This window comes from Astatotilapia calliptera, chromosome 7 (assembly GCF_964374335.1).
Source record: "Astatotilapia calliptera chromosome 7, fAstCal68.1, whole genome shotgun sequence".
Taxonomy (NCBI): Eukaryota; Metazoa; Chordata; class Actinopteri; order Cichliformes; family Cichlidae; genus Astatotilapia; species Astatotilapia calliptera.
In genome coordinates this window covers 29,926,571-29,950,982 of record NC_137428.1, presented here as the reverse complement: position 1 = coordinate 29,950,982, position 24,412 = coordinate 29,926,571, and the positions used below count along the sequence as shown (strand labels likewise).

Sequence of the window (24,412 nt, the reverse complement as noted above, 5' to 3'; positions counted from 1 at the left end):
GCTTGTCTTGATCCTGTCTACAATGCATAAATACATAGAGTTGCTGCCGTTTGCAAGTTAGGAGTAGCTCAGTGCAGTGGGACTTTGATGTAATATACAGTAGTTTGTTCCATGGCCTCAGTCTGTTTTTCCCCCCGTGTTCTCTGATAAATATAGTTTAATTTTGCTTTTCTGACATTCAGCAATCATACTGTCACATTTCAAATAAATCATGTACATCTCCTTTTGTGTATGAACAATACTTGAAGTGACTGACTTTGTATGTTTTGACACAATAGGTTTTGACTGTTAGTGCCTTTTGCTCAGATGAGCCTATGTTATGAAAAATATAACTGATTTTAGTGGGGGAAAAAAGTGACAGTGATGTTCCTGATGTGGTAATAGTGACAAAATGATGGAGAAAGAGTCATTTAGAGACAGAATGCATCCAGACCAACTGCACCTTTCGTCTTGCAGCTTTTGTTATCAGGTTCCAGGTAGAAGCCAGGGTGGCAATGACAGCTGTAGGATCCACGGGTGTTCCGACAAATGTGGTTGCATACGGCATGAGGTGTTGTTGTACACTCATCGATGTCCACACAGTGTGTGGCTCTGGACATCAGTCTGAAACCCGCAGCACAGTAGCACTTCTGGAAAAATACGGGAAGATGACATTTCCAGGATAAGTTCAGCAGAGATGTGATGATACATATAGTTACCATTTATGAGAAATTGCCAGATAACCAAATACACATTGTTCTGCACTGACCGGACCATACGGTGTGCTGACACAGCTGTGGTCGCATAAGGGAGCCGATGGACTGGAGCAGCTGTGCTGCACACAATTCACACCCTCATCTGACCCATCAGCACAGTTAGTGACGCCATTACACACCAGGTTAGTGTCCACACACTCTCCACTGCCACACTGGTAAAGATGAGAAGGGCATATTTTCTGGCTACCTGTGAAGATTAATAGATGAAAAATACAATTAAAATTAATGGTGAATGTGTGTAATTTGTTTTCTAACTACACAGCTTCCCAACAGTGAATAAAACCGAGGATTTCCTCTAGTTTAAAAACATCCAGAAACAGAAAAGAGGTTTTTAGGATAGAAATTCTCTCATTTTAATGGGCAAAAATGGGGGTCATTTGAAGCACCACAGGCATACTCTTACTCATTAAAAATAAAAATGCACAAATTAGGGATTCAAATTACAGTCACTTTGAAAATGATGAGTTCCCCTTCTAACTAATCAAATGTGTGTGAATCCGTCCAATGAACTATGACATCAACAGTGAACATGCTTACATTTTTCCTCGTCGATGCCATTGTAACAGTCCTTCCTCCCATCACACCTCCATGACAGAGGAACGCACTGAATGCTGTCTCCACACTGCCACTGGAACTTTAAGCACTTTGCTGGAGGAGCATTGCAGTTCTGGACAGAAATGTTAATGATTACACGCTTTGCTCTGTTTTTCTAAGCATTCCCTTTCTTCTTAGCTCGACAAATCAAGATGTACTTGACTTTCATTCCCCACCTTCTCGTCTGAACCATCCTGGCAGTCGTCCTCGCCATCGCAGAGCCACTCTTTCTGCAAACACTCATGAGTGTGTGGGCATCGGAGTTGTGTGAGGCAGCGTGGGGGCCTCGAGCAGTGCAGCTCATCAGAGCCGTCACTGCAGTCGGCATATCCGTCACATCTCAGTGCCTCAGACACGCACTGACCGCTAACGCATCGATACTGATGATCCGCACAGGACACCAAACCTGGAAAGAGGAAAATAAACGTGGATGTAATTTCACGTTTGCATGCTTTGCTTTTCTGAAATTTCTGAAAGGCACCCACCACAGTTTTCCTCATCTGACCCATCAGCACAATCTCTCTCTCCATCACACAGGAAGCTCTTTGGTATGCAGCGAGTATTATTATCACAGCGCTGATGGCAGCCCTCAATCATAACTGAGCAGTCAGTTTCATCAGATCGGTCCAGACAGTCATTTTGCCCGTCACACACTCGCTCTTGTGGGAGGCATTTTTTCCCATGGGAACACTGGAACTCACCTGGGAAAGAGAAAGACCATTTTCCTTCAAGATAATCAGACATGTTTCCTGCCATTAAAACCTTAGATCAGTATTTTTCCAACTCAAAAGGGAAAAAAAAAAAGAAAAAAAAATATATATATAAGGCACCTGCTTTACACTGAATAGCACATCCCTCTTCATCTGACCCGTCCTTGCAGTCCTTTTCTCCATCACATAAGTGGCTGTACATGACGCACTCCAGGCCGTCGTCGCACAGCTTAAAACCATTGCGGCACTTCAGAGGAGTCGATCTGGTGCTGAGCTCGTCAGAGGCTTGGCAAAGAGAAAAATAACAAATCAAAAGAAACTAGCTTAGATTGAAAGTTGAGCAAAGTAACAGCAAATTAGGAGATTTTCTAGTTTTGTTTTCAGTTGTTGGTTTAGCAGTGTATGTTTTAGTTAGTATGATGTTTCAAACTATGGTTGCTATTGGGTGTAGAAAGTGCATCAGCTGTGAGTTGGGGTTTTTGTTTAGCTAGAACTACAAGTGGAGGGAGAAGGATCAATATAATATTCCTGTAATTTCCCAGTTGCATGTGCTGGTCTGCTTTCTGTCTCGACTTACAGGTGGCAGTGGGATTTGGTGACTGACAGTGCTTCTCGTCAGAGCCGTCGGGACACTGGGCTTGGCCGTCGCACACTTGCATTTCAGGGATACACTGTTTGTGGTCACTGCACAAGAAGTCATCTGATATGCAGGAACAAAAAAGGTTATTTAGGATTTCAAAGCTCACAACCAAGCACTTCATTTTAAAAAAAACTCCCCTAGAGTGAATTCTGGTAGCTTTCTCCATAGTAACTTCTACTCTTACTTGAGTTTTCGCAATGAACCATACAGCCGTTTTCATCAGATCCATCAGGGCAGTCTCTTTGTCCATCACACAGCTGATGTTTAGCAATGCACAGTGACGATCGAGGGCAGAGAACTGAAGGAGGAGTGCACGGTGAAGCAAAAGGAAAAGCAGGAGCCTTGGTTGTTGCAGTGTTGTAGTCTGCAAAGAAAGGAAACTATTAAACTGGTGTTTCATTTTGTAACCTGGGACAACATCAAATAAACCTTATTGAAACATTCAGTTACTCTGCTTTGCTATTCCAGTTTTAGTTTTCAGTACTTACTGCAGCCCACTTCATCTGAGCCATCCACACAGTCTTTTTCTCCATCACACAGGAACTTCTTTGGGATGCAGCGCTTCCCGTCAGCACAACGATGCTCACAGCTCTTGATTGGTTTCTGGCAGTCAGATTCATCTGAATGGTCCTGACACTGGAACCTCCCATCACACACCTGAACCTCAGGGATGCACATTTTCCCATGGGCACACTGAAACTCACCTGGGATGGAAAGAAAGTAATGACAATCAGCTGATCTCACAACTCCACTTGAAAGTACACGTGTTGATGTGACTTTAAATACAATTTCTTTTAAGCAATAAAATAAAAGTTTAAACAATAAACAGTTAAATAAATGACATTTAAAGTGGGGGAAAAAAACCCAAACCTTTTTTGCAAATTCCTGGACATCCTTCTTCATCAGATCCATCCATGCAGTCTTTCTCTCCATCACATACGTGGCTGAGTAAAACACACTCTGTGCCATCACTACACATCTTTGCATTTCTATGGCACTGCAGCACATCTTGAGCTGCAGGAGCGGTCACAGTCGGACAGTTCAGTTCATCTGATCCATCCTGGCAATGACGGCGTCCATCACAGACCAGACTCTTGGAGACACAGCCCATATGGTCCTTACAGAGAAAGTCAGCTATGGAGAAAAAAAACAAGCATAACAATCTACCTTACAGATCACAATATAACTTTTTCAAAACTCATGTCTTTATTTCTTGGCTAAATGTGTAGACTAAGCCTTTTCTTCATGGCACATTCAAGCACTTACTTGGGTTTACACAATGGACCGCACAGTCATTTTCATCAGATCCATCAGGGCAGTCTCTTTGTCCATCACACAGCTGATTTTGAGAGATGCACAGTGATGATCCAGGGCAGAGAACTGAAGGAGCAACGCAAGGTGATGCAGTGAAGACAGGAGACTCTGATGATGGAGCAGCAGCCTGATCTGGAAAGAAAAACCTGTGTTAGGTTCAGCATGCAGCAGCAATGTGAAACTTATAAAAACTAGGTTTGGTTCATTTGAATCTTCTGGTTTCCTTCGTGCAGCTTCTCAGTACTTACTGCAGCCCACTTCATCTGAGCCATCCACACAGTCTTTTTCTCCATCACACAGGAACTTCTTTGGGATGCAGCGCTTCCCGTCAGCACAACGATGCTCACAGCTCTTGATTGGTTTCTGGCAGTCAGCTTCATCTGAATGGTCCTGACACTGCCACCTCCCATCACACACCTGAACCTCAGGGATGCACATTTTCCCATGGGCACACTGAAACTCACCTGGGGTAGAAAGAAGACAATCATGGACGAAGCCATTTGCATCTGCAACCTCACATGTACAGGTTTAAACAAGGCAACATTAAGCTCATATCATCATCATCAAAAAACAAAGCTCAGACATTTAAAAGATGAACTAAATGAAGTTTAAATTGGAAAAATAAAGAAATAAACCAAAAAACCAAACCTCTTTTGCAAGTATTTTGACATCCTTCTTCATCAGATCCATCCATGCAGTCTTTCTCTCCATCACATACGTGGCTGAGTAAAACACACTCTGTGCCATCACTACACATCTTTGCGTTCCTATGGCACTGCAGCACATCATCTTGAGCTGCAGGAGCGGCTGCACTAGGACAGTTCAGTTCATCCGATCTATCTTGACAATGAGAGAGTCCATCACAGACCAGACTCTTGGAGACACAGCCCCTTCGGTCCTTGCAGAGAAAGTCTCTGTCATCAGGACACTTCTTCACGCACTTCTCATCGGAGCCATCGGGGCAGTCTTGTTTTCCATCACATATCTGTGCTGGTTCTATGCACAAAGTGGAATCTGGACACAGAATTGAAGGACTGATGCAAGGCTGCTCTGTGCGAAAGTTGACGGAAGGAGATACAGTTGAGCCGAGTGTTCCTGTGTCAGTAGCCATACTGGCACCGTCTACAAAAATATTAAATGAAATGAATCAGCAGTGCTGTAGACTTCAAGATACCATTTCTGCATTATAAATTAATATAGTTGCTTTAACTAAAGGGCACATGGAAGTACTTTATAGTGTTCCATCTATTACTAGCTCACTACAATCAGTCTTTAAAATAATTCAACAGATGAATACAAGAAATGATACAAATAATATGAAAATTATACACTTAGAAATTACCAGCCACACATCCCTCTTCATCTGAGCCGTCACTGCAATCCTTCTCCCCATCACACACATGGCTGTACATAACGCACTCATGGCCATTTTTACATCGTTTGAAACCAATGCGGCATCTGAGAGGAGTTTGTCTGGTGCCGAAGCCACTCATGGAGGCTTGACAGAGAGAACATTATGCGTTAAAGGGCAGACTGTTTGGGCAAGCAAACGATCAAGTCACACATTTTCTTTGATTAACCGCATCTTACAGGTGGCAGTAGGATTTGGTGATTGACAGAGCTTCTCGTCAGAGCCATCGGGACACTGGGCTCGGCCGTCGCACACTTGCATTCCAGGGACACATTTTTTCTGGTTGCTGCACAAGAAGTCATCTGATGTGCAGGAACAAAAAGGTGCAAGTTTGAGAAGCACAGAGGTGGCTATATAACACTGGAGACAACACTTGAAGGATTTAATGTAAGCTGCTTCTACAAGATATCAGAGCGCCTATGATGCTTGATGAAAATACAAACATGATTCAAAATAAAGAACTTCACCTTCTCTTTGAATCTTTCAAACAGCAAGTGCACATCCAAGTTTGGATGTGGCTGCATGAATGATGCTACCTTTCTTTATGGTAATTTAACCACTTACTTGGGTTTTCACACTGGACAGCACAGCCGTTTTCGTCAAAACCATCAGGGCAGTCTCTTTGTCCATCACAGAGCTGATTTTGAGAGATACACAGTGATGATCCAGGGCAGAGAACTGAAGGAGCAACGCAAGGTGATGCAGTAAAGACAGGAGACTTTGATGGAGCAGCAGCCTGATCTGGAAAGAACAAACTGTTAGCTTTAGCATGTAATGTCTATTAATCTATTAGCAAGAGTTAAGACAATAGAAAAATCAAAAAAAATTTTATAGTAAATTTGCTTTGTTAGATTCATTTGCTATTGCAGCTTCTCAGTACTTACTGCAGCCCACTTCATCTGAGCCATCCACACAGTCTTTTTCTCCATCACACAGGAACTTCTTTGGGATGCAGCGCTTCCCGTCAGCACAACGATGCTCACAGCTCTTGATTGGTTTCTGGCAGTCAGCTTCATCTGAATGGTCCTGACACTGGAACCTCCCATCACACACCTGAACCTCGGGGATGCACATTTTCCCATGGGCACACTGAAACTCACCTGGGGTAGAAAGAAGACAATCAAGGATGAAGTCGCTTGCATTTGCACCCTCACATGTACAAGTTTTAAAGTAAAACAGATGTTATCATTTTCAATAACATTAAGTTCACTCTGTCAGGGTCAAAAAGCTATTTTCAGACACAGAAAGATTACATGTAAAGTGAAACAACCTTTTTTGCAAATTCCTGGACATCCTTCTTCATCAGATCCATCCATGCAGTCTTTCTCTCCGTCACATACGTGGCTGAGTAAAACACACTCTGTGCCATCACTACACATCTTTGCATTTCTATGGCACTGCAGCACATCATCTTTAGCTGCAGGAGCGGCCACACTCCGACAGTTCAGTTCATCCGATCTATCTTGACAATGAGAGAGTCCATCACAGACCAGACTCTTGGAGACACAGCCCATATGGTCCTTGCAGAGGAAGTCAGCTATGGAGAGGGGAAAAAACAAAAATCAAAAAACAAAACAAAGATACCAAGCTGAAGATATATATAAAAATAATAAAAAAAAATAAAAAACTGCCTCCAACTACTTATGCTTATACAGAACAGCTATGAGACTGAATAAATATTCAAAATGATTATTATTTTTAAAACTGTCTGACAATTAAAATCACATCTTAAATAATTAGCTAGATTCTGTAGACCAAGCCTTTTTTCATAGCAATTCAAGCACTTACTTGGGTTTACACACTGGACCGCACAGTCATTCTCATCCGATCCATCCATGCAGTCTTTCTCTCCATCACATACGTGGCTGAGTAAAACACACTCTGTGCCATCACTACACATCTTTGCGTTCCTGCGGCACTGCAGCACATCTTGAGCTGCAGGAGCGGTCACAGTCGGACAGTTCAGTTCATCCGATCCATCCTGGCAATGACGGCGTCCATCACAGACCAGACTCTTGGAGACACAGCCCATATGGTCCTTACAGAGAAAGTCAGCTATGGAGAAAAAAAACAAGCATAACAATCTACCTTACAGATCAAAATATAACTTTTTCAAAACTCATGTCTTTATTTCTTGGCTAAATGTGTAGACTAAGCCTTTTCTTCATGGCACATTCAAGCACTTACTTGGGTTTACACAATGGACCGCACAGTCATTTTCATCAGATCCATCAGGGCAGTCTCTTTGTCCATCACACAGCTGATGTTTAGCAATGCACAGTGACGATCGAGGGCAGAGAACTGAAGGAGGAGTGCACGGTGAAGCAAAAGGAAAAGCAGGAGCCTTGGTTGTTGCAGTGTTGTAGTCTGCAAAGAAAGGAAACTATTAAACTGGTGTTTCATTTTGTAACCTGGGACAACATCAAATAAACCTATTGAAACATTCAGTTACTCTGCTTTGCTATTCCAGTTTTAGTTTTCAGTACTTACTGCAGCCCACTTCATCTGAGCCATCCACACAGTCTTTTTCGCCATCACACAGGAACTTCTTTGGGATGCAGCGCTTCCCGTCAGCACAACGATGCTCACAGCTCTTGATTGGTTTCTGGCAGTCAGATTCATCTGAATGGTCCTGACACTGGAACCTCCCATCACACACCTGAGCCTCAGGGATGCACATTTTCCCATGGGCACACTGAAACTCACCTGGGATGGAAAGAAAGTAATGACAATCAGCTGATCTCACAACTCCACTTGAAAGTACACGTGTTGATGTGACTTTAAATACAATTTCTTTTAAGCAATAAAATAAAAGTTTAAACAATAAACAGTTAAATAAATGACATTTAAAGTGGGGGAAAAAAACCCCAAACCTTTTTTGCAAATTCCTGGACATCCTTCTTCATCAGATCCATCCATGCAGTCTTTCTCTCCGTCACATACGTGGCTGAGTAAAACACACTCTGTGCCATCACTACACATCTTTGCGTTCCTGCGGCACTGCAGCACATCTTGAGCTGCAGGAGCGGTCTCAGTCGGACAGTTCAGTTCATCCGATCCATCCTGGCAATGACGGCGTCCATCACAGACCAGACTCTTGGAGACACAGCCCATATGATCTTTGCAGAGAAAGTCAGCTATGGAGGGAAAAAACAATCTACCTTACAGATCAGAAAAAAATATAACTTTTTCAAAACTCATGTCTTTATTTCTTGGCTAAATGTGTAGACTAAGCCTTTTTTTCCATGGCACATTCAAGCACTTACTTGGGTTTACACAATGGACCGCACAGTCATTTTCATCAGATCCATCAGGGCAGTCTCTTTGTCCATCACACAGCTGATTTTGAGAGATGCACAGTGATGATCCAGGGCAGAGAACTGAAGGAGCAACGCAAGGTGATGCAGTGAAGACAGGAGACTCTGATGATGGAGCAGCAGCCTGATCTGGAAAGAAAAACCTGTGTTAGGTTCAGCATGCAGCAGCAATGTGAAACTTATAAAAACTAGGTTTGGTTCATTTGAATCTTCTGGTTTCCTTCGTGCAGCTTCTCAGTACTTACTGCAGCCCACTTCATCTGAGCCATCCACACAGTCTTTTTCTCCATCACACAGGAACTTCTTTGGGATGCAGCGCTTCCCGTCAGCACAACGATGCTCACAGCTCTTGATTGGTTTCTGGCAGTCAGCTTCATCTGAATGGTCCTGACACTGCCACCTCCCATCACACACCTGAACCTCAGGGATGCACATTTTCCCATGGGCACACTGAAACTCACCTGGGGTAGAAAGAAGACAATCATGGACGAAGCCATTTGCATCTGCAACCTCACATGTACAGGTTTAAAGAATAAAAGTTCTGATCAGTTTCAATAATATTAAATTCATTACATCACGGAAAGATTAAATATAAAGTTTAAAGTGAAACAACCTTTTTTGCAAATTCCTGGACATCCTTCTTCATCAGATCCATCCATGCAGTCTTTCTCTCCATCACATACGTGGCTGAGTAAAACACACTCTGTGCCATCACTACACATCTTTGCGTTCCTGTGGCACTGCAGCACATTTTGAGCTGCAGGAGCGGTCACAGTCGGACAGTTCAGTTCATCTGATCCATCCTGGCACTGAAACAGTCCATCACAGACCAGACTCTTGGAGACACAGCTCCTTCGGTCCTTGCAGAGAAAGTCCTCAAAAGGACACCCTTTCACACAGTTCTCATCAGATCCATCATGGCAGTCTTTTCTTCCATCACATATCTGTGCTGGTTTAATGCACAAAGAGGAATCTGGACACAGAATTGAAGGACTGCTGCAAGGTAGCCTGTAGTGAGGTTTAATGGACGGTGTGAGGAGTACAGGAGAATCATTTGAGGGCCGTCTCTCTATTTGCATTGTAGAATCTCTCTCTGCAACATCTAGAAAAATGACACCAAGAAGCAGAAATTTAAAATTATTTTAACGGCAATATATAAAACTTGAAAAGAAACTTGGCATAGATACTAACTGCATCGTTCTTCATCTGATCCATCTTGACAGTCTTTCTCTCCATCACAGACGCTGATATTGAGGACACACTGATTCCCATCTTTGCAGACTGTGAACCCCAAACGGCATTTCAGAATGTTTCTCCCAGGAGCAGCCGTGGCTGCACTCGAACAGTCGACCTCATCAGAGCCGTCGTAGCAATGAAATTCACCGTCACAAACCAGGCTTTTAGATACGCAGCCGCGATGATCTTTGCAAAGAAAGTCATCTGGAATAAAATTATTAAACAGGACATACAGTGTCAAACTTTTGAAGACATAAAATGCTAAATATTTTTAAACTGAGAAAATGAAATACTGATTTGGTGCTTACTTTTTGAGGGGCAACTTTTTACGCAGTTCTTTTCATCAAAGCCGTCAGGGCAGTCACTATGTCCATTGCAGAACTGGTCTGGAGATATGCAGAGGTAAGCAGAAGAAGGACAGAGGACAGAGGGACTGGTGCAGGCCAGGAGAGCTCGAGGAGAAAGAGTGGTAGGACCTGGAGTTTTGTTTGATTGGTCCATATTAGTTCTTGTGGTAGTCATGTTCTGTTGCAGGGCATCTTTAAAAGACAAATAAGGTGTCATACGTTAAACACAGTGACAAGAATACTAACGAAATAATAAAATGCATTACAAAGCCAAAAACTAAACGTACACCAAAACATCACATCGCTAATCAAAAAACGGTTGATTTTGTTTTAGGAAACTCACCGCAGCCCAGTTCATCTGATCCATCCGCACAGTCGTCCTCTCCATCACACACGTGACTATATAAAACACAGTCTTTGCCATCTTCACATGGCTTTGAGCCTATGCGACATTTCATCACATTTGACCGACTTGTACGAGGAGCTGCAGTTGGACAATCAGCCTCATCCGAGCCATCGGTACAATCAGACCGACCATCACACACAAGACGTCTGGAAAGGCAACTGCTCCGGTCCTGGCATTCGAACTCCTCTGAAATCGAAAAACCTATCAGTAAGTCTCAATATGTTTTTGAGCTGCATCGCCAGTTATAACAAGAATGTCAGCTTGGGCATTTACCTATAGACAGACAAGCCCCAGGACAAAACTCGTCATCTCCTTCCGGGCAGTCCTTTTTCCCGTCACACAGCTGAGCTTCTGAGAGGCAGACTGATGAGTGTCTGCACAAAAACGATGGTTTCCTGCAGGCTTGAGAATGTAAAGACAATGCAATGGAATTAATGAGATGATCATGCATACCAGAAAAATGTCAAAGTGCTATATAAATCTGTTTCTGCTGTGACAGATGATCTTACTCTGAACTGTCTGAATATCTATGGGAGCAGTGATTACTCTGATCACATGACCCGTCACAGCTGCATCTTGAATGGGGCTCCCATCACGCTGATCCCACAGAGTCATTACGTTGTCTGAAACTGACAAGAGAAAAGGCTCGAGGGCAGCTACAACTGAGCCCGAAATCTTCCATCTTCTTCCAGCTTGGTGGCTTCTCTCTCGCAGCAAACTTAATGTTGTTAAGCCTGTCATAAAAAAAAAGTCTTAATTAAAGGCAACATTAAAGTCTGTGAGGTGACAAGTTCATCATTTTTATGTGGTTTGAAAATCCTGAGATTTGCAAGTATGCAAAACAAATCTGAATGAGTGTGGTTTGGAAATTTTAAGTTATTTTCTCCAAAGTTTGAGTTCATAAGCTGAAATTTTGATATAACTAACCCCCCAAAAATGTATTTATTATCCCCAGGGATCACAACAAGCTTCCACACACCAATCCAACGATAAAACTAACCTGCCATTTTTGAGTTCCACAGCAGGCTATTAGCCCTGAGGTCAAAAGCGATGCCCCCACTCACTCCTCCAGCTATGTGCAGCAGCTCTTTAGCGTCACCTCCCAACATGCTCATGCTGAGAATTCGATCTTCTTCTAGCCAGATGATGGTACCCCGCAGCCAGTCCAGATACAAGTTTTTAATCTCCTTTGTCGTGTAGTAAAGCTGCTTTGGGTGGTAGCTGTCAGCTGTGATTGTTCCGATGGTGTTTCGATGACATGACACCCAATAAAGGCTTCCGCTCCTCTGGTCCACATTTATCAGACAAACTAAAAAGAAATAGAAATAAGTTGAAAGAAGGTATGTTGACAGCCATTTAAGGTAGAAACTAATTAAGTCTTAACATTTTTTTTTAAACTGTTGAACCACCACTCTTAATATGATTTTTGTCACTGCACATCAGTAATAAGCAACATATGTGAACAAATCCGTGCTAACCTGGCAAAGGTGTTGGGACCAGCTCAGCGGTGGCCGCTGTTAAACTGATGCGTTGAATGTGGCCAGTTTGGTTTGCCCAGTAAAGCCAGTCTCTGTCCCAGTCAATCTCAAAAGAGAGGATCCCCTCATTGGTGGTGAAAAGCTGGCTTTCAATGAACCCTTTATCTTCCAACTCCAACAAGATGATTTCCGTATTTGTAGCATAGAGAAACCGTGGATCTGTGACAGTGAATAATATTACAGATCATCTTTTGTGTTTTCTTGTAAAGTGTAAATGCATTTTTATTTAACCACAACTGATTTAATAAGTTTGGACCAGAATTAAAAGTTATGTCTTTTTTTACACTAACAAAGGTGAAAAGAAAGTTTTAGGAAACCTACTTTCACATGTCTCATCCAGCAACAGCAATTTGAGGTTTGGACAAGAGCAGGTAAATCCAAGAGGGTTGCTTTTAGTTAGCTGGCAGAGGTGACAGGGTGTTTTTACACATGCAGAATAACCTGATGAAGACAATGAGAGGACTATTAGGTGCAACACAATCCACTATGAAGACCAAGAAAGCTCTATTAACAACTTTTAAATACATTTAACAACTTCAACCTTGTTTTGTATCCAATTTAAAACAGCTTAAATTGCATATAAATTTAAAAACAGATCTTCAGATAGGAAAACTGATCAACGACCATGTTTGAGAATAACATAAGATTTACCTTGAGGCTGTTGTAGCTCATGGTAAACAGCTAATACTGGCAGTGTGGGTTCCCATATAAATTTTCTCTGGCTCAGTTGAGTCTGTGGAGCCTGCCAGAGTCCTTTGTTATCAACCCAATAAAACGAACTTTCAAACACAGCAAGGCTCTGCGGTGCTCTCCTGCTGAACAGTCCTGTGTAGGAGTAACGGCCACTCCCATCCACCTTCACAGTCTCTATGGACTGAACGGGGAGACAAAAAAAAAAGTCATCATGACCGAGTGTGAGTATTTTAGCCAACGTTATTTTATTAAGAACAGCAAAGAGCTCAAACTATGAGGACTCCCTCACCCTCGTCAGGTTACATAGAAGAGATTGTTGTGATGTATAGAAAGGAAAAATGTGAGAATATGACACATCTGTGATGGAGAGGTAAAATATCTGCTGAGTGAAATACAATCACGTGAGCATTTGTTCCTCACAACTCTGTAGTGACTTATGGAAAATTAAATATATTCTTATGGCTTGCAAAGTTTTAAGCAGAAAGCCATTTCTTTCTAAAAAGAACATGGTGTCATTTCAGCATGACAGATTTGCAAAGATGCAAATCAAGCCACAAGACCTCTGTAGCCAAATTTCTCCACTGTGGTCTCATCTGTCTGAAGGACATTGTTCCAATGGCTAAACATTATGGTTAGGACCACCACAAACACCACATAGCAACTGTCAAACACAGCGGTGGAGAGGTGGTTTGGGTTTGTTTTGCAGCCACGGGACTTGCAGTGGTTGAGTCAACTATAAAACCTTTGGATATCAAAATATTCTAGAGTCAAACGCGAGGCCACCTGTCGGATGGCTAAGGCATGGGACAAGTAACAGGACTATGATCCCAAACACAGCAGCAAATCTACAACAGGGCGGCTGAAAGGGCTGCAACAGTCCAGTCAAAGTCTAGACCTCAACTAGATTGAAATTCTGTGCTGGGGCCTTAAGAGAGCTGCGCATCAACAACCTTAATGAATTAAAGCAATGCTGTAAAGAAGAGTGAGCCAGAGACTAAAAATCAAACAAATGTGTTGCTGACAAGGTTTAAAAGCTACTGAATCATGGGCTGCACTTGCTTTTGAATCCTGTAAAAACTATGAACTACTTCACGAAATCCAAGTTAACGCTTTTCAAATTCTCCTACCATCTCACATGTGTAATACAGAGAAAAACGTATCTGAGAGCTTCAGGATAAAAAGACTTTGTTGGGGTAAAAATAACAGTGGCATGTGGTGAGAAAAAAAAAAGTAGGGCACACAGACAAACTTTTTTAGATTATTATTAACTTTAAAGAGCGTAAAGTAAATGCTTTTTGATTTCAAGTGTATCCCACAGGGGTGGCATTTGCATTTATTTATAATAAATAAAATCAATACATGCCCAGGAGTGACCGAACTAGTCCCAGATATGTAAACTTTTTCTTTTTTAAATTATTTTAATTATTTCTAATAATGAGAAAAAAAAATCTGAGCACTTCTGATCAGGAACAAAGCAGCAAATAAAAATGGTTTCTATGCAACAGGCCCCGTGTGTGATGAACTGTGATGGAGAACATTTGGGCTTTTGATCCAAATCTCACCCTCTTAAAATCACTGATCCAGTACAGCCGTCTGGCAGCTACATCAGCAGTGAGGCTGTGGGCAGACTGAGCAGTGATGACTGCCAGAGAGCTTCTTTCTGAGGCATCCATCCAAGACTTTTCTATTGTTGCTCTGTCACCTGGACCTGTATTGATCCAGAACATCAAGCTGGGAGGCAGAAAGCAGCGAATATGAATAAGCAGCACTAAGCAGTGCATCATCGATTTTCATCAACGTGTAAAATAGTAACTGCATATCCTGTATTTGACATACCCTAAAATGTTGACCTTTATCCACCATTATGCCCGAATGAAATATCAAATTTGATCACTTTAAAATTCAGTCACATGTAGCAGATAAGCCATACAGACCTTTCTACAGGCATAACGACCAGCTCTGAGGGCCTGATGTTTTTGCTGAGCAGAGCAGTGTAACTTTTTCCATCAGAACTCTGCAGGTAGATTGACTCAGTCTTCTTGTTGGTCCAGAACAGATTCCCACTGAGCCAGTCACAAGCTAAACCTTTGATACCAGGCTCTCCTGTTTAAGAACAATAAACAAATAAATTAATGGTTGGCAAGTAGAATATAACTATGAAAAAAATAAAAATATGCAAGAAACAATTTAATGTGAGGATACGTTCTTGAATTAAAGAGTAAACCAACCAGTATAGGCTGTCCAGCTTTGCTGTCCATCACTTTTGTAAATGTTGCCACGGCTGTCAGCCCAGTAGTACCACCCCCGCGCAACATCAAACGCCAAGGCCACAGAGTCAAATGTTGAACTCTGAATAATTTCAAACTGTTGAGATTTCACATTCAATAATCCTAAAGCTGTCCCCCCAACCAGCAGCAATCGGACAGGATTAGCTGTAAATCCAATTCATACAGGACACCGTTAGTGACGCTTATCCAATAATTCATGTGATTCATTTAATCATCAAGGCCTCACTTGATAAATTTGCATTTACAGGAAAAGTCTTTGATTACCTAACTGCTCTTTGTCCTTGATCAAACAGAGTTTATAGCTTTTGTCACCACCTTACCGACATCAAAGTCACCTATTAGCATATCATTAATCAGACATCATAAGTGCACTTTGATGTTGGTGTTGATCGTTTAAGAGGACAAAACCAAATCCAGAATGGATTCTGACAGCATAACAAAGGCCTTACACCCATTAGCTTTGTCCTAGCAAAGTCCTTGACTCAAGTTGGTACCAAACAAATTGGTGGAACATTATATCGACAGAATGTAGCGTCAATTTTATAAACAGGAAAAACACTTTCACTTCACCTGAAGCCACACATGTTGAGTTTTCATTTAGTTTGAATCCCGCTCTGCAGTAGCAATAATAAGAACCGATGGTGTTACTGCAGTGATGAGCACAGGGGTCGAAAGGTGGAGCACATTCATCCAAATCTGTAAGAAATTAAGAGTAAACATGTGCCAGCATGCATTTTAAAAAATGTATCTGGAAAATGACAAAGTCGCAGATATCAATTACTCCTGGAGTTGCATGAAAACAGGATCAGGGATTAAGGAATCATCTGCTCCTTTAGAAGGACACGGACACCTCGTACTTCAAAACCTTTATTCTTTCTTTAATTTAGCATTATTTTGGTTTCTGCTATAAAACCTAGTATTGAAGGTAAACTGTCATCATCTTGTCCCACACACCTTCACAGTCTGTTCCATTAGGAGACAGCTTATATCCAGCAGGACAAGAACACAGAACTCCCCTGGGTTCGTCAGTGCACACATGGCTACATCCACCATTGTCCATAACGCAGGCACGCCCTGCAGGAGGCGGAATTTTAAGCATCAGCGTCACAGAAGACGACTTAATAGACAAAAACCATTGTATATTAGTGTTTTTTGTGATAATGAGTTGCTTTAAGCGTACCGCAGGTTATGGGCTCATCGCTTTCATCAGAACAGTGAAACGTGCCATCGCACTGCTCGTCAGCAGATAGACATGTCCCCTCAGGACACCGTATGCTGCCCTCACTGCACAAATCTGGGAGAAAAATATATACATTAACCTTTTTAAGAATCAGGATAAAGATTTAAATGTTCATTTTTAGTTGCATGATGCATCAGTGCATGAAAAGGTGTATTCACACTTTAACTCAAACGTTTTTGATTCCATCCAAAAATATGCCATATTACCTCTGGTCATCTGGATTTACCTCTGCTGATAGCCTTGATTTGTATTTCAGTACATTTAACATGATTATGTCCCCATTTAACTTTAATTAAAAAAAAAAAAAAATTATATATATATATATAAGAACAAATGAGTCTATAAATATGTCTTAGTGGATGATAAAAATCCAAAATATTTAAAGAATTGTTACAGCATAGCTGGATCTGTAATGGAAAAATGTGACTTTTGGTAGTTTTGTTTAGAAAGTGTCACAAATACACAGAATGATATTTAGTTTCTTGTTAGGGCATTTTCCTCACCACAGTCCTTTTCATCAGAGTTGTCCATGCAGTCATCTATTCCATTGCACCTCAGCTCTTTAGGGATGCAGATGTGATTTTGACATGTCCAGTCAGAGTCCAGGCAGCCCTCTGTGACTGGACAGTTCTCCTCATCGGAGCCAGTGGGACACTGCTTTTGTCCATCGCAGCGGGCCGACGCTTTAACACAGCCAACAGAGTCCACACAAGCAAACTGACCTGGCGGACAATCAGAGCCTCGGAGTCCTGAAGGAAAGAAAACAAAAACATTAAAAGGTTCCATTTATTTACCCCTGAACCAACAACCTACACTTGCAGCTCAGGGGAGAAAAAAAAATGTCCTTTGCCTTTTGTGCTTCATTTAAAAGTTGTTTTGTTCAACATCACTTAAAGAGTCTCAAACTACAGGAAAACAAAAATAGATAATACTGTAATGTGTAAAGTTATGAGTTTTTTCCCCCCCCCCCACAGGCTTGGGGGGGGGGGGGGGGGGGAGCCCACCAGTGCAGTCCACTTCATCTGATCCATCCAGACAATCTCCATCTCCATCACATCTCCACACAGCAGGAATACACCCGCCATCGTCACACTGCCACTGGTCATGACTGCACTCTGAGATTTGTCCTACAAAATGTGAAGAGTATGAACAAGAAATAAATGTGGTCAGACAAATTAAAACAATAACTTCCTCACTGGTTGTAATTGTATTAACAAAAAGTTGTACAATCATATGACATGTGAGTGGGAAAAGATGCAAAGCAGTCAGAAATAGATGTTTAATATTCTATTTAAAATTTCTAATTAGAAAGACGACTTTCATACGGTTAAATGAATATCAAATGAAGTACATATCAGCTCATGATTCTCGGCGTACCTTTGCATGATTTGATCTAAATAAGTACTTCAGTGCTAAATAGGATCCAATGAACGGCGACTTTCGCTTATTTTAAACGTCCTGAAACTCTAATGTTGCTAGTTTCATACTAACTTGTCTCGTTGTTACAATCATTCTGATTAGGCAAACTCCATGAAGCACAGATTATTTGAAATATAGCTCGTAACCCTGAACATCCCTCTGCCGCACACAAGCAAAACCCTGACATATAGCGAACCCTAAAATCCACCCCGCAGAAACAGGTTTGCCTATTTTTGTGAAACTGAAAGTGTCTACCCTTGGATAGTCAAAGAAAAAAAAAATACCTCTCAAAACTCTCAAATGCGCCAGAAAAATCAAACAAACCAACAGGCGCCAATCCATGTCGACCTGCGCGGCTCATCTGGATAAACAGCAGCAGCTGAGAGGAAACGCTTTTATCCGGTAGCTGCGGCGGATAGAGTCACTTCCGATCAAGTTAAAAACGAGAAATAAAATTTGATTTATTCCGCTGTGTTTAAACTTAAACTCGACGTTTTCTTAAAAAGTGCCAAATAAAACATACTTACATTATTTTTAATAATAGCAACCGCACCCTTGAATCAAGTTAATTTAAAGTTGCATTTTTTTAAATTAGCTGGTGATGAAGTTCTACCACCAAGTCAGGCTGATGAATTATTGCCCATTGCGAAAGGTTTTGTGGTTTTACGCACGGAAGAACAGTTACGATGTGTGTGCATGCAGTGATATTTTTGCACTGTCTTTCTAGATAATGATGTTAGTATTTCAGGCTCAACATGGTACCGTGTTACTGTGTGTGCAGTGCACTTTAAGGTTTTCATCTGGTTGTGTTACGTGCGCGCTGTTACATGAAAACATGAATTATATCCAATATGAAATTCTTTCGTTATGTCAATTAATGAAACAATTTGACAGTAGGCTACTGCTTTTCATTCGTCCAACTAATTGAAACGAATTAGTTAAAGTTTTACATAAAACTAGCTAGTTTGAATAAATTTGTTTGATGTTGTCACAATGACTTAAAGGAATAAAACGACACCTTTGAACAGTTTCACCTTTTGTTAAATGTTTTCATCAGAAGCACGGCAGCTTTGTACATGGGCTCTTTCTTCTTTTAACTGAGGTCCCGAAGCTGTTTAGTTTATGAATGGAAACGATTAGCGGGCAGTTATCACTCTGGGTGTGTTAGCTTTTAATGGCTTTAGCGTCCGATGAAAGTCGTGTGCCTTTGGAAACGCAATATTACGCAAGGAATGACTTACAGTTCCTAAAACAGTGGCCCAAATTAATTATACTGTCTTTGAACTTTCCCTTGATTTTAATTGTTTTTCTATATGTATTGATATTATATTATATTATATTATATTATATTATATTATATTATATTATATTATATTATATTATATTATATTATATTATATTATATTATATTATTCTGATAATATGCCGGAACACACGCATTGCAGGTTTCTTTTAAAACAGTAAATTAAGGAGATCACCGGTTTGCTTCCGCATATTTTCATATTGTTTATTAATATTTTGCTGATTAGGCTTCCTGATATTTATTGAAAATGTTCAGTTCGTTTTATTCATTTCTGAGCACTGACATCCCTTTAAGATTAACAATACATTAAAATTAAATTTAATTAATTAAAAAAATAACAAACAAAAATCGTATTTATTTTGGTCTAAAATAACCTGTTATATTTTCCGCTTGTGTCCTGGACAGAAATAGGACACAAGGGGTTGCGCAGTTTGTTAATGATGTCATACAAAAAAAAGCAGTTTTTTTGATTAACTCTCTTGTTTCTCCCAATTAATCAAGGCGCAATTGTGTAGCTCATAATCTCTTTAGCTAAAAATATTATCATGCCTTTTAATCTGAGGGATCGCCAGTATACAAAACATCAATCAGAGTGGGGGACTCCACTTCAAAGAGCACTCTGTTTCGATAGCCCATAGGAGGTCCCTGTTATACCGCTTAGATCACAGGCGTCCTTCAGCCATTAGAGGCCTGACAGCTGTCTTCAAAGAACTTCAGAGAGACACGCGTGATTATAAATCCGGTTCTGGGACTACACCTGATCATTCTGGATCTGCCTACCGAAGAGACAACACGACAAATTATGAAGAGACGAGCTGTGGATTTCGCTTTTGCGCTTCTTCTTCTAGTGGATTTGGTTCAGGCTCTCGCCATCCCTAAGATGCACCCCGATAAACTGCTCCGTGGGAGGAAAGCTCGGGACGGTGGGGCCAGACACGCTGCACAGAGGCACCGCTTTAACAGTCTGCCGCACTACATGATCCATCTCTACCGGGTCATGCTGATCGAAGACCAGATCAGTACTCAGGCTGACAGCGTGCCCCACACTTGGAACGAAGAAAATCTTCACAGCTCCGATTCTGTGATCAGCCTGGTCGCTAAGAGTGAGTATTTAACATCAGGGAAATTACGAAAACGGGCTTAGGTATTTTGAAAGCCATTTGAAAGCCACGTAGCCCAACTTTTCTTTTAGAAAATATGGATGAAAAAGAATAATTTACAAACAGAAGAACTTCATAAATACATTTAGCAGCAAAATGTACTTTAGTTTGACACACTACTACAAAATGTGTTTTTTTTTCTCTATTCCCCTTTAATAGTTTGCATGTCTATTGTTAAACAAGTCATAGCTTTACCCTGTGGTATAATTCTAAAAATGTCTTTTATCGTATCTGTTTCAGGCTGCCAGCAGATTGGCAGGAGATGGTCCCTCACTTTTGACATGTCCTCCATGTCTGCAAGCGACATTGTCCAGCTGGCTGAGCTTCGCATCCGCCTGCCAGCTTTTAAAGAATCTTCCAGCGCTTCAATAGACATCTACCATTCCCACAGTGAGCGGTGCATGCACGGCCCCGAGAATAGGCTGCTTCTTGGCCACCTTAGAGTTCATCCCAGTTCACTGATGTCGCCGTCCTCCTGGAAAGTGTTCAACATGACGCACATAGTCCATCGCTGGTTGCAGCATCGGGGGCATTTCGCAAAGAGGATGGGGGAAGAGAAGCCAGAGGAGAGAGAGCAGGAGCATGAATTATTTCAGCACCTTACAGCTGACAGGGTCATCATGGTGGTCTTCTTAAAGCATGAAGCAAAGGACCAGCGAGTACCAATGCTCATCCGCACAGCAAAGCACTCCAAGTACGCTGGTCTGGGCAGGGAGCACGTACCCTCCAGGATGAGGAGTAGCAGAGAAAAGAGGGACCAGCAGACCCAGCAGCAGAGAGAGGAGGGTGGGAGAGATGCTCCCAGCGACAAGGCAACACAAGAGGAGAAAAAGGATCATCTGTGCAGGAAGGTGGACATGTGGGTGGACTTTGAGAAACTTGGCTGGAGTGAGTGGATTGTCTATCCCAAACGATACAACGCTTATCGCTGCAAAGGGACCTGTCCCACACCAGTAGATGAGACCTACACCCCTACTAACCACGCATACATACAGGTAAGACGGAAACACCTCATCATATGCAACAGTACTGATAATGCCCCAACAGCATGAATAGATGTTCTCTAATCAATTATTTTCTTCTTCTCCGCTCTCCAGAGCCTGTTGAATTATCATCATCCAGACAAGGCACCCTGTCTGTCTTGTGTGCCCACACACCTGGCACCAATCTCCATGCTGTACTTCGAAGATGGAAAGATGGTCATGAGGCATCAAGACGACATGGTGGTGGAGGAGTGTGGCTGCCAATGAGGGAAACGCCTGCAGAAGGGAAATCATATAACCCTTCAACTTGTGAACCACGGGACCAAAGGGGTCTACAGCGAGAGTACTGGGATCTCAGAGCGGCAAAGTGGGTGCGTGTCTGCTGGCACAGAGCTGTCCAGGACAGAGACTGCTGATGTGATGCAGGAAGCTTCTAGTATATATCCTGGACGATTCTCTCTAAATTACAGAGCTAAACAGTTATGAAACAGCTTCTGTTTATAGGAAATTATGTGGGACTATAAGCTGTGCCTTTTAATAGCCATGTCTCAAAAGGCACGACATGATCACAGACTTAAGCACTATATTGTCACAGAAACTATGTTGTTTTTATGCTTCAAGACTGAACCTCTAATACCATTGAAATTACAGAATGGTTTACTGTAAGCGCTTTAATTATTAGCATTATCATTATTATTAATATTCTTTATTGAGACGTTTGGGTCACATTGACCTATTTGTATATTTGCTATATAGGCCATAATAGAGCAATAAATTGTTTTTTTTTCTCTTAAGCAACTTGACCAAATTGTGTTTTCATTTTGAAATGTTGGTGGTAAAGAAATATTCTTACCTGTTAACAGAAAAACCACACACTAGAATTAAAAGCACAGGAGTTGTTGGGTTTTGGTGTCCAAGGCTGTAGATGGAAATGTCTCACAAACAGCCCCTGACTGTACAAAGGTAACAAACAAACAAACAAACAAACAAACAAACAAACAAACAAACAAACAAACAAACAAACAAACAAACAAACAAACAAACAAACAAACAAACAACCAACCAACCAACCCAGGATCTAGATACTGCTGAACAAAACACTAGAAGGCACTTAGGTCTATTGGGTCTGTGTCATTTGGATTAGAGAAGGCTAATAGTATAAATTCACACCCAAAATTATACATACACCCCCACTAATATTTGGTTGAATGTTCCTTAGTAAGTTCAAAACCAACAAGTTGTTTTTGGTAGCCATATCAAGCACCTGGCATAATTCTGGCTGGATATCTGACCACTCCTCTTGGCAAAATTGGTAGAGTTCATTTGGTTTCCTGGCAAGTACATGGCTTTTAACCGTAGTCTGCAAACTTTCAATTGTGATGATGTTGGGGTTTCAAAAAGGTCACATCAGGAGCTTAATGTCTGCTTTGTTCCAAAATGAGAGATCATGTCCTGTGGAACAGCCAACTATTGACACTATGTCCAAATTTCAACCATCTAACTGCTGATTTGAGGTGAAGTTGAATAATTATGAGATTATTCCATTCACTTTGTGCAATGTAACAGTACCACCAGCAAAACTGCCCAAGGGCATGATGCCAACAGTTGGGACAGTGTTCATAGGTTTGAAAGCCACCTTTACCCTTCCTTAACATAGCTTTTGTTATTGTGACCAAATACCTCAATATTTGTGTTATCTAACTGCAAATTGCAGTCAAACTCGAAGGTGATGATTTTGGAGCAGGGGCTTCTTTCTTGGTCGACACCCTCTCAGTCAATGTTGATATAAAGCTCACGTCACTTTGGACACTGACGCTAATATTTCAGCAGTTTCCACTTCGTGGCAGGCTTGAACTCTGGTGGTTCCTGAGTTTTTCTTGAACATCCTAAACAATTTCCTCTCATCCTGTATTTACATATAATTGTCAGATGGCTGTGGAGTTGGCAGTTGTCTAGAAATGGCTTCAAGAAACCTTCCTAACTTGTGTAGATCTCTTTATTGAGTTCCTCGGACTTCCCCGTTGTTCTGAGTGTCGTTGTTTCCAATGAGCACTGTTAAACAAACGAAAAGAGAAACTACCAGGAGTTAATCAATAATCACCCAAATAATTTCAAACTTGTGCAGATAAAAAAAACTACACCTTGAAAAAAGAACAGTTCAAAAAAAGAATTAAAAGTCCCAAATTACCAGGGTATTCATGCTGATGAGAACTGTGTGCAAACATCTGACCGTATCCAATATCTTTTATCACATTGCTGCATGTTGTGAGTCTCATTAAAAGCAGCCCTAAAATATAAAACATAAGCACCTTTACATCTGAGGTCATAAAATACAGCAGTCATCTATTTACCAGTTTTATTAGACAACTATTTATGATGCAGTTAAACATCATATTTCATTGACACTGCTTGAAATTAACAACCCCGAGGTAAGGATGCCCAATAAGTTTAAATGCCTGTTTTCATCTTTCCCCTCCGTCTCCTCATCGCTTCCTCTTCTCACACCTCTGATGGGAGGCACTAAGATCTGAAGAGAGGAGTTACCGATAGATAAAATGAAGGGACCAAAAATGCAGATAAGGTCAGGAGAGGTGAATGAAGAAAACATCTCATCTTACTGCATGTAAATATGTTTATCATTATATTGTAACCCTTCCAAAAAATGGAGATTTAAAATAAATATGAACTTGTCCTCACAATAGTTTCACAAAATATTCTTTAGATTTTACACCAGAAAGTTATTTGGGTCATTGTCACTCACCAAACCACCTAAGCTGAGGCTGCAGCTACCCGCAACACTACAGGATGCACTGTGGGTATATTTTAGCTTAGTTTTAGTGTTATAGCTTCTGTTGTTAGAGCTTTGGGTCACTTTGGTTTTTCCACAAACAAAGCCTTCTTATTCTCTAGCCAACAATAGCACGAAAAAGAAAGTTTCCCTCAGTAGTTGCTGATGATCAGACCAAAACTTAAAGATAACAAATACATTCATCAGACTTCCAGAAATATGGTCGCAAATGATTTCTAAAGTTGAACTTCAGTTAACAGTTTGTCTGCT

At 41.3% G+C, this 24,412-nt stretch overlaps 2 protein-coding genes across 6 annotated transcripts in view; one reads left to right on the top strand and one right to left on the bottom strand.

The window, feature by feature from the left end:
• Nucleotides 1-18,315, bottom strand: part of lrp13b (low-density lipoprotein receptor related-protein 13 b) — a 36,161-nt gene extending 17,846 nt beyond the window's left edge. For 4 of the 5 annotated variants that reach the window (XM_080304390.1, XM_080304391.1, XM_080304389.1 and 1 more), the window contains exons 1-43: nucleotides 18,193-18,315; nucleotides 17,494-17,616; nucleotides 16,993-17,238; nucleotides 16,430-16,543; nucleotides 16,204-16,323; nucleotides 15,820-15,945; nucleotides 15,190-15,393; nucleotides 14,896-15,064; nucleotides 14,524-14,692; nucleotides 12,920-13,142; nucleotides 12,590-12,709; nucleotides 12,209-12,427; nucleotides 11,731-12,039; nucleotides 11,240-11,464; nucleotides 11,004-11,132; nucleotides 10,668-10,916; nucleotides 10,286-10,516; nucleotides 9,933-10,181; nucleotides 9,355-9,843; nucleotides 8,987-9,202; nucleotides 8,691-8,870; nucleotides 8,298-8,561; nucleotides 7,915-8,130; nucleotides 7,612-7,791; nucleotides 7,213-7,479; nucleotides 6,695-6,961; nucleotides 6,309-6,524; nucleotides 5,989-6,165; nucleotides 5,604-5,726; nucleotides 5,356-5,511; nucleotides 4,662-5,135; nucleotides 4,262-4,477; nucleotides 3,966-4,145; nucleotides 3,570-3,833; nucleotides 3,188-3,403; nucleotides 2,884-3,063; nucleotides 2,637-2,759; nucleotides 2,180-2,344; nucleotides 1,835-2,050; nucleotides 1,526-1,755; nucleotides 1,293-1,422; nucleotides 749-942; nucleotides 443-629 (exon numbers count right to left, since the gene is read on the bottom strand). In XM_080304390.1, coding sequence (XP_080160516.1) covers nucleotides 443-629; nucleotides 749-942; nucleotides 1,293-1,422; nucleotides 1,526-1,755; nucleotides 1,835-2,050; nucleotides 2,180-2,344; nucleotides 2,637-2,759; nucleotides 2,884-3,063; nucleotides 3,188-3,403; nucleotides 3,570-3,833; nucleotides 3,966-4,145; nucleotides 4,262-4,477; nucleotides 4,662-5,135; nucleotides 5,356-5,511; nucleotides 5,604-5,726; nucleotides 5,989-6,165; nucleotides 6,309-6,524; nucleotides 6,695-6,961; nucleotides 7,213-7,479; nucleotides 7,612-7,791; nucleotides 7,915-8,130; nucleotides 8,298-8,561; nucleotides 8,691-8,870; nucleotides 8,987-9,202; nucleotides 9,355-9,843; nucleotides 9,933-10,181; nucleotides 10,286-10,516; nucleotides 10,668-10,916; nucleotides 11,004-11,132; nucleotides 11,240-11,464; nucleotides 11,731-12,039; nucleotides 12,209-12,427; nucleotides 12,590-12,709; nucleotides 12,920-13,142; nucleotides 14,524-14,692; nucleotides 14,896-15,064; nucleotides 15,190-15,393; nucleotides 15,820-15,945; nucleotides 16,204-16,323; nucleotides 16,430-16,543; nucleotides 16,993-17,238; nucleotides 17,494-17,616; nucleotides 18,193-18,250 — 8,809 coding nt within the window. In that variant the 5' untranslated portion in view covers nucleotides 18,251-18,315. The remainder of the gene's footprint in view (nucleotides 1-442; nucleotides 630-748; nucleotides 943-1,292; nucleotides 1,423-1,525; nucleotides 1,756-1,834; nucleotides 2,051-2,179; nucleotides 2,345-2,636; nucleotides 2,760-2,883; nucleotides 3,064-3,187; nucleotides 3,404-3,569; nucleotides 3,834-3,965; nucleotides 4,146-4,261; nucleotides 4,478-4,661; nucleotides 5,136-5,355; nucleotides 5,512-5,603; nucleotides 5,727-5,988; nucleotides 6,166-6,308; nucleotides 6,525-6,694; nucleotides 6,962-7,212; nucleotides 7,480-7,611; nucleotides 7,792-7,914; nucleotides 8,131-8,297; nucleotides 8,562-8,690; nucleotides 8,871-8,986; nucleotides 9,203-9,354; nucleotides 9,844-9,932; nucleotides 10,182-10,285; nucleotides 10,517-10,667; nucleotides 10,917-11,003; nucleotides 11,133-11,239; nucleotides 11,465-11,730; nucleotides 12,040-12,208; nucleotides 12,428-12,589; nucleotides 12,710-12,919; nucleotides 13,143-14,523; nucleotides 14,693-14,895; nucleotides 15,065-15,189; nucleotides 15,394-15,819; nucleotides 15,946-16,203; nucleotides 16,324-16,429; nucleotides 16,544-16,992; nucleotides 17,239-17,493; nucleotides 17,617-18,192) is intronic. The other variant, XM_026174170.2, reaches the window with a different exon arrangement.
• Nucleotides 18,316-19,990: 1,675 nt separating this feature from the next.
• LOC113027337 (nodal homolog 2-A-like) lies at nucleotides 19,991-22,142 on the top strand. The gene is made up of 3 exons (XM_026176955.2): nucleotides 19,991-20,314; nucleotides 20,612-21,366; nucleotides 21,469-22,142. The coding sequence occupies exons 1-3, from the start codon at nucleotides 20,014-20,016 to the stop codon at nucleotides 21,619-21,621; spliced, it is 1,209 nt and encodes a 402-aa protein (XP_026032740.1). The 5' UTR covers nucleotides 19,991-20,013; the 3' UTR covers nucleotides 21,622-22,142.
• The last annotated feature ends 2,270 nt before the right edge of the window (nucleotides 22,143-24,412 follow it).

Excerpts from the sequence above, each read along its gene's own strand:
- LOC113027337 (XM_026176955.2), top strand. The coding sequence starts at position 20,014 with ATGAAGAGACGAGCTGTGGATTTCGCTTTTGCGCTTCTTCTTCTAGTG. Across the intron at positions 20,315-20,611 it reads GATCAGCCTGGTCGCTAAGA|GCTGCCAGCAGATTGGCAGG; the intron begins GTGAGTATTTAA and ends TATCTGTTTCAG. Across the intron at positions 21,367-21,468 it reads CTAACCACGCATACATACAG|AGCCTGTTGAATTATCATCA; the intron begins GTAAGACGGAAA and ends TCCGCTCTCCAG.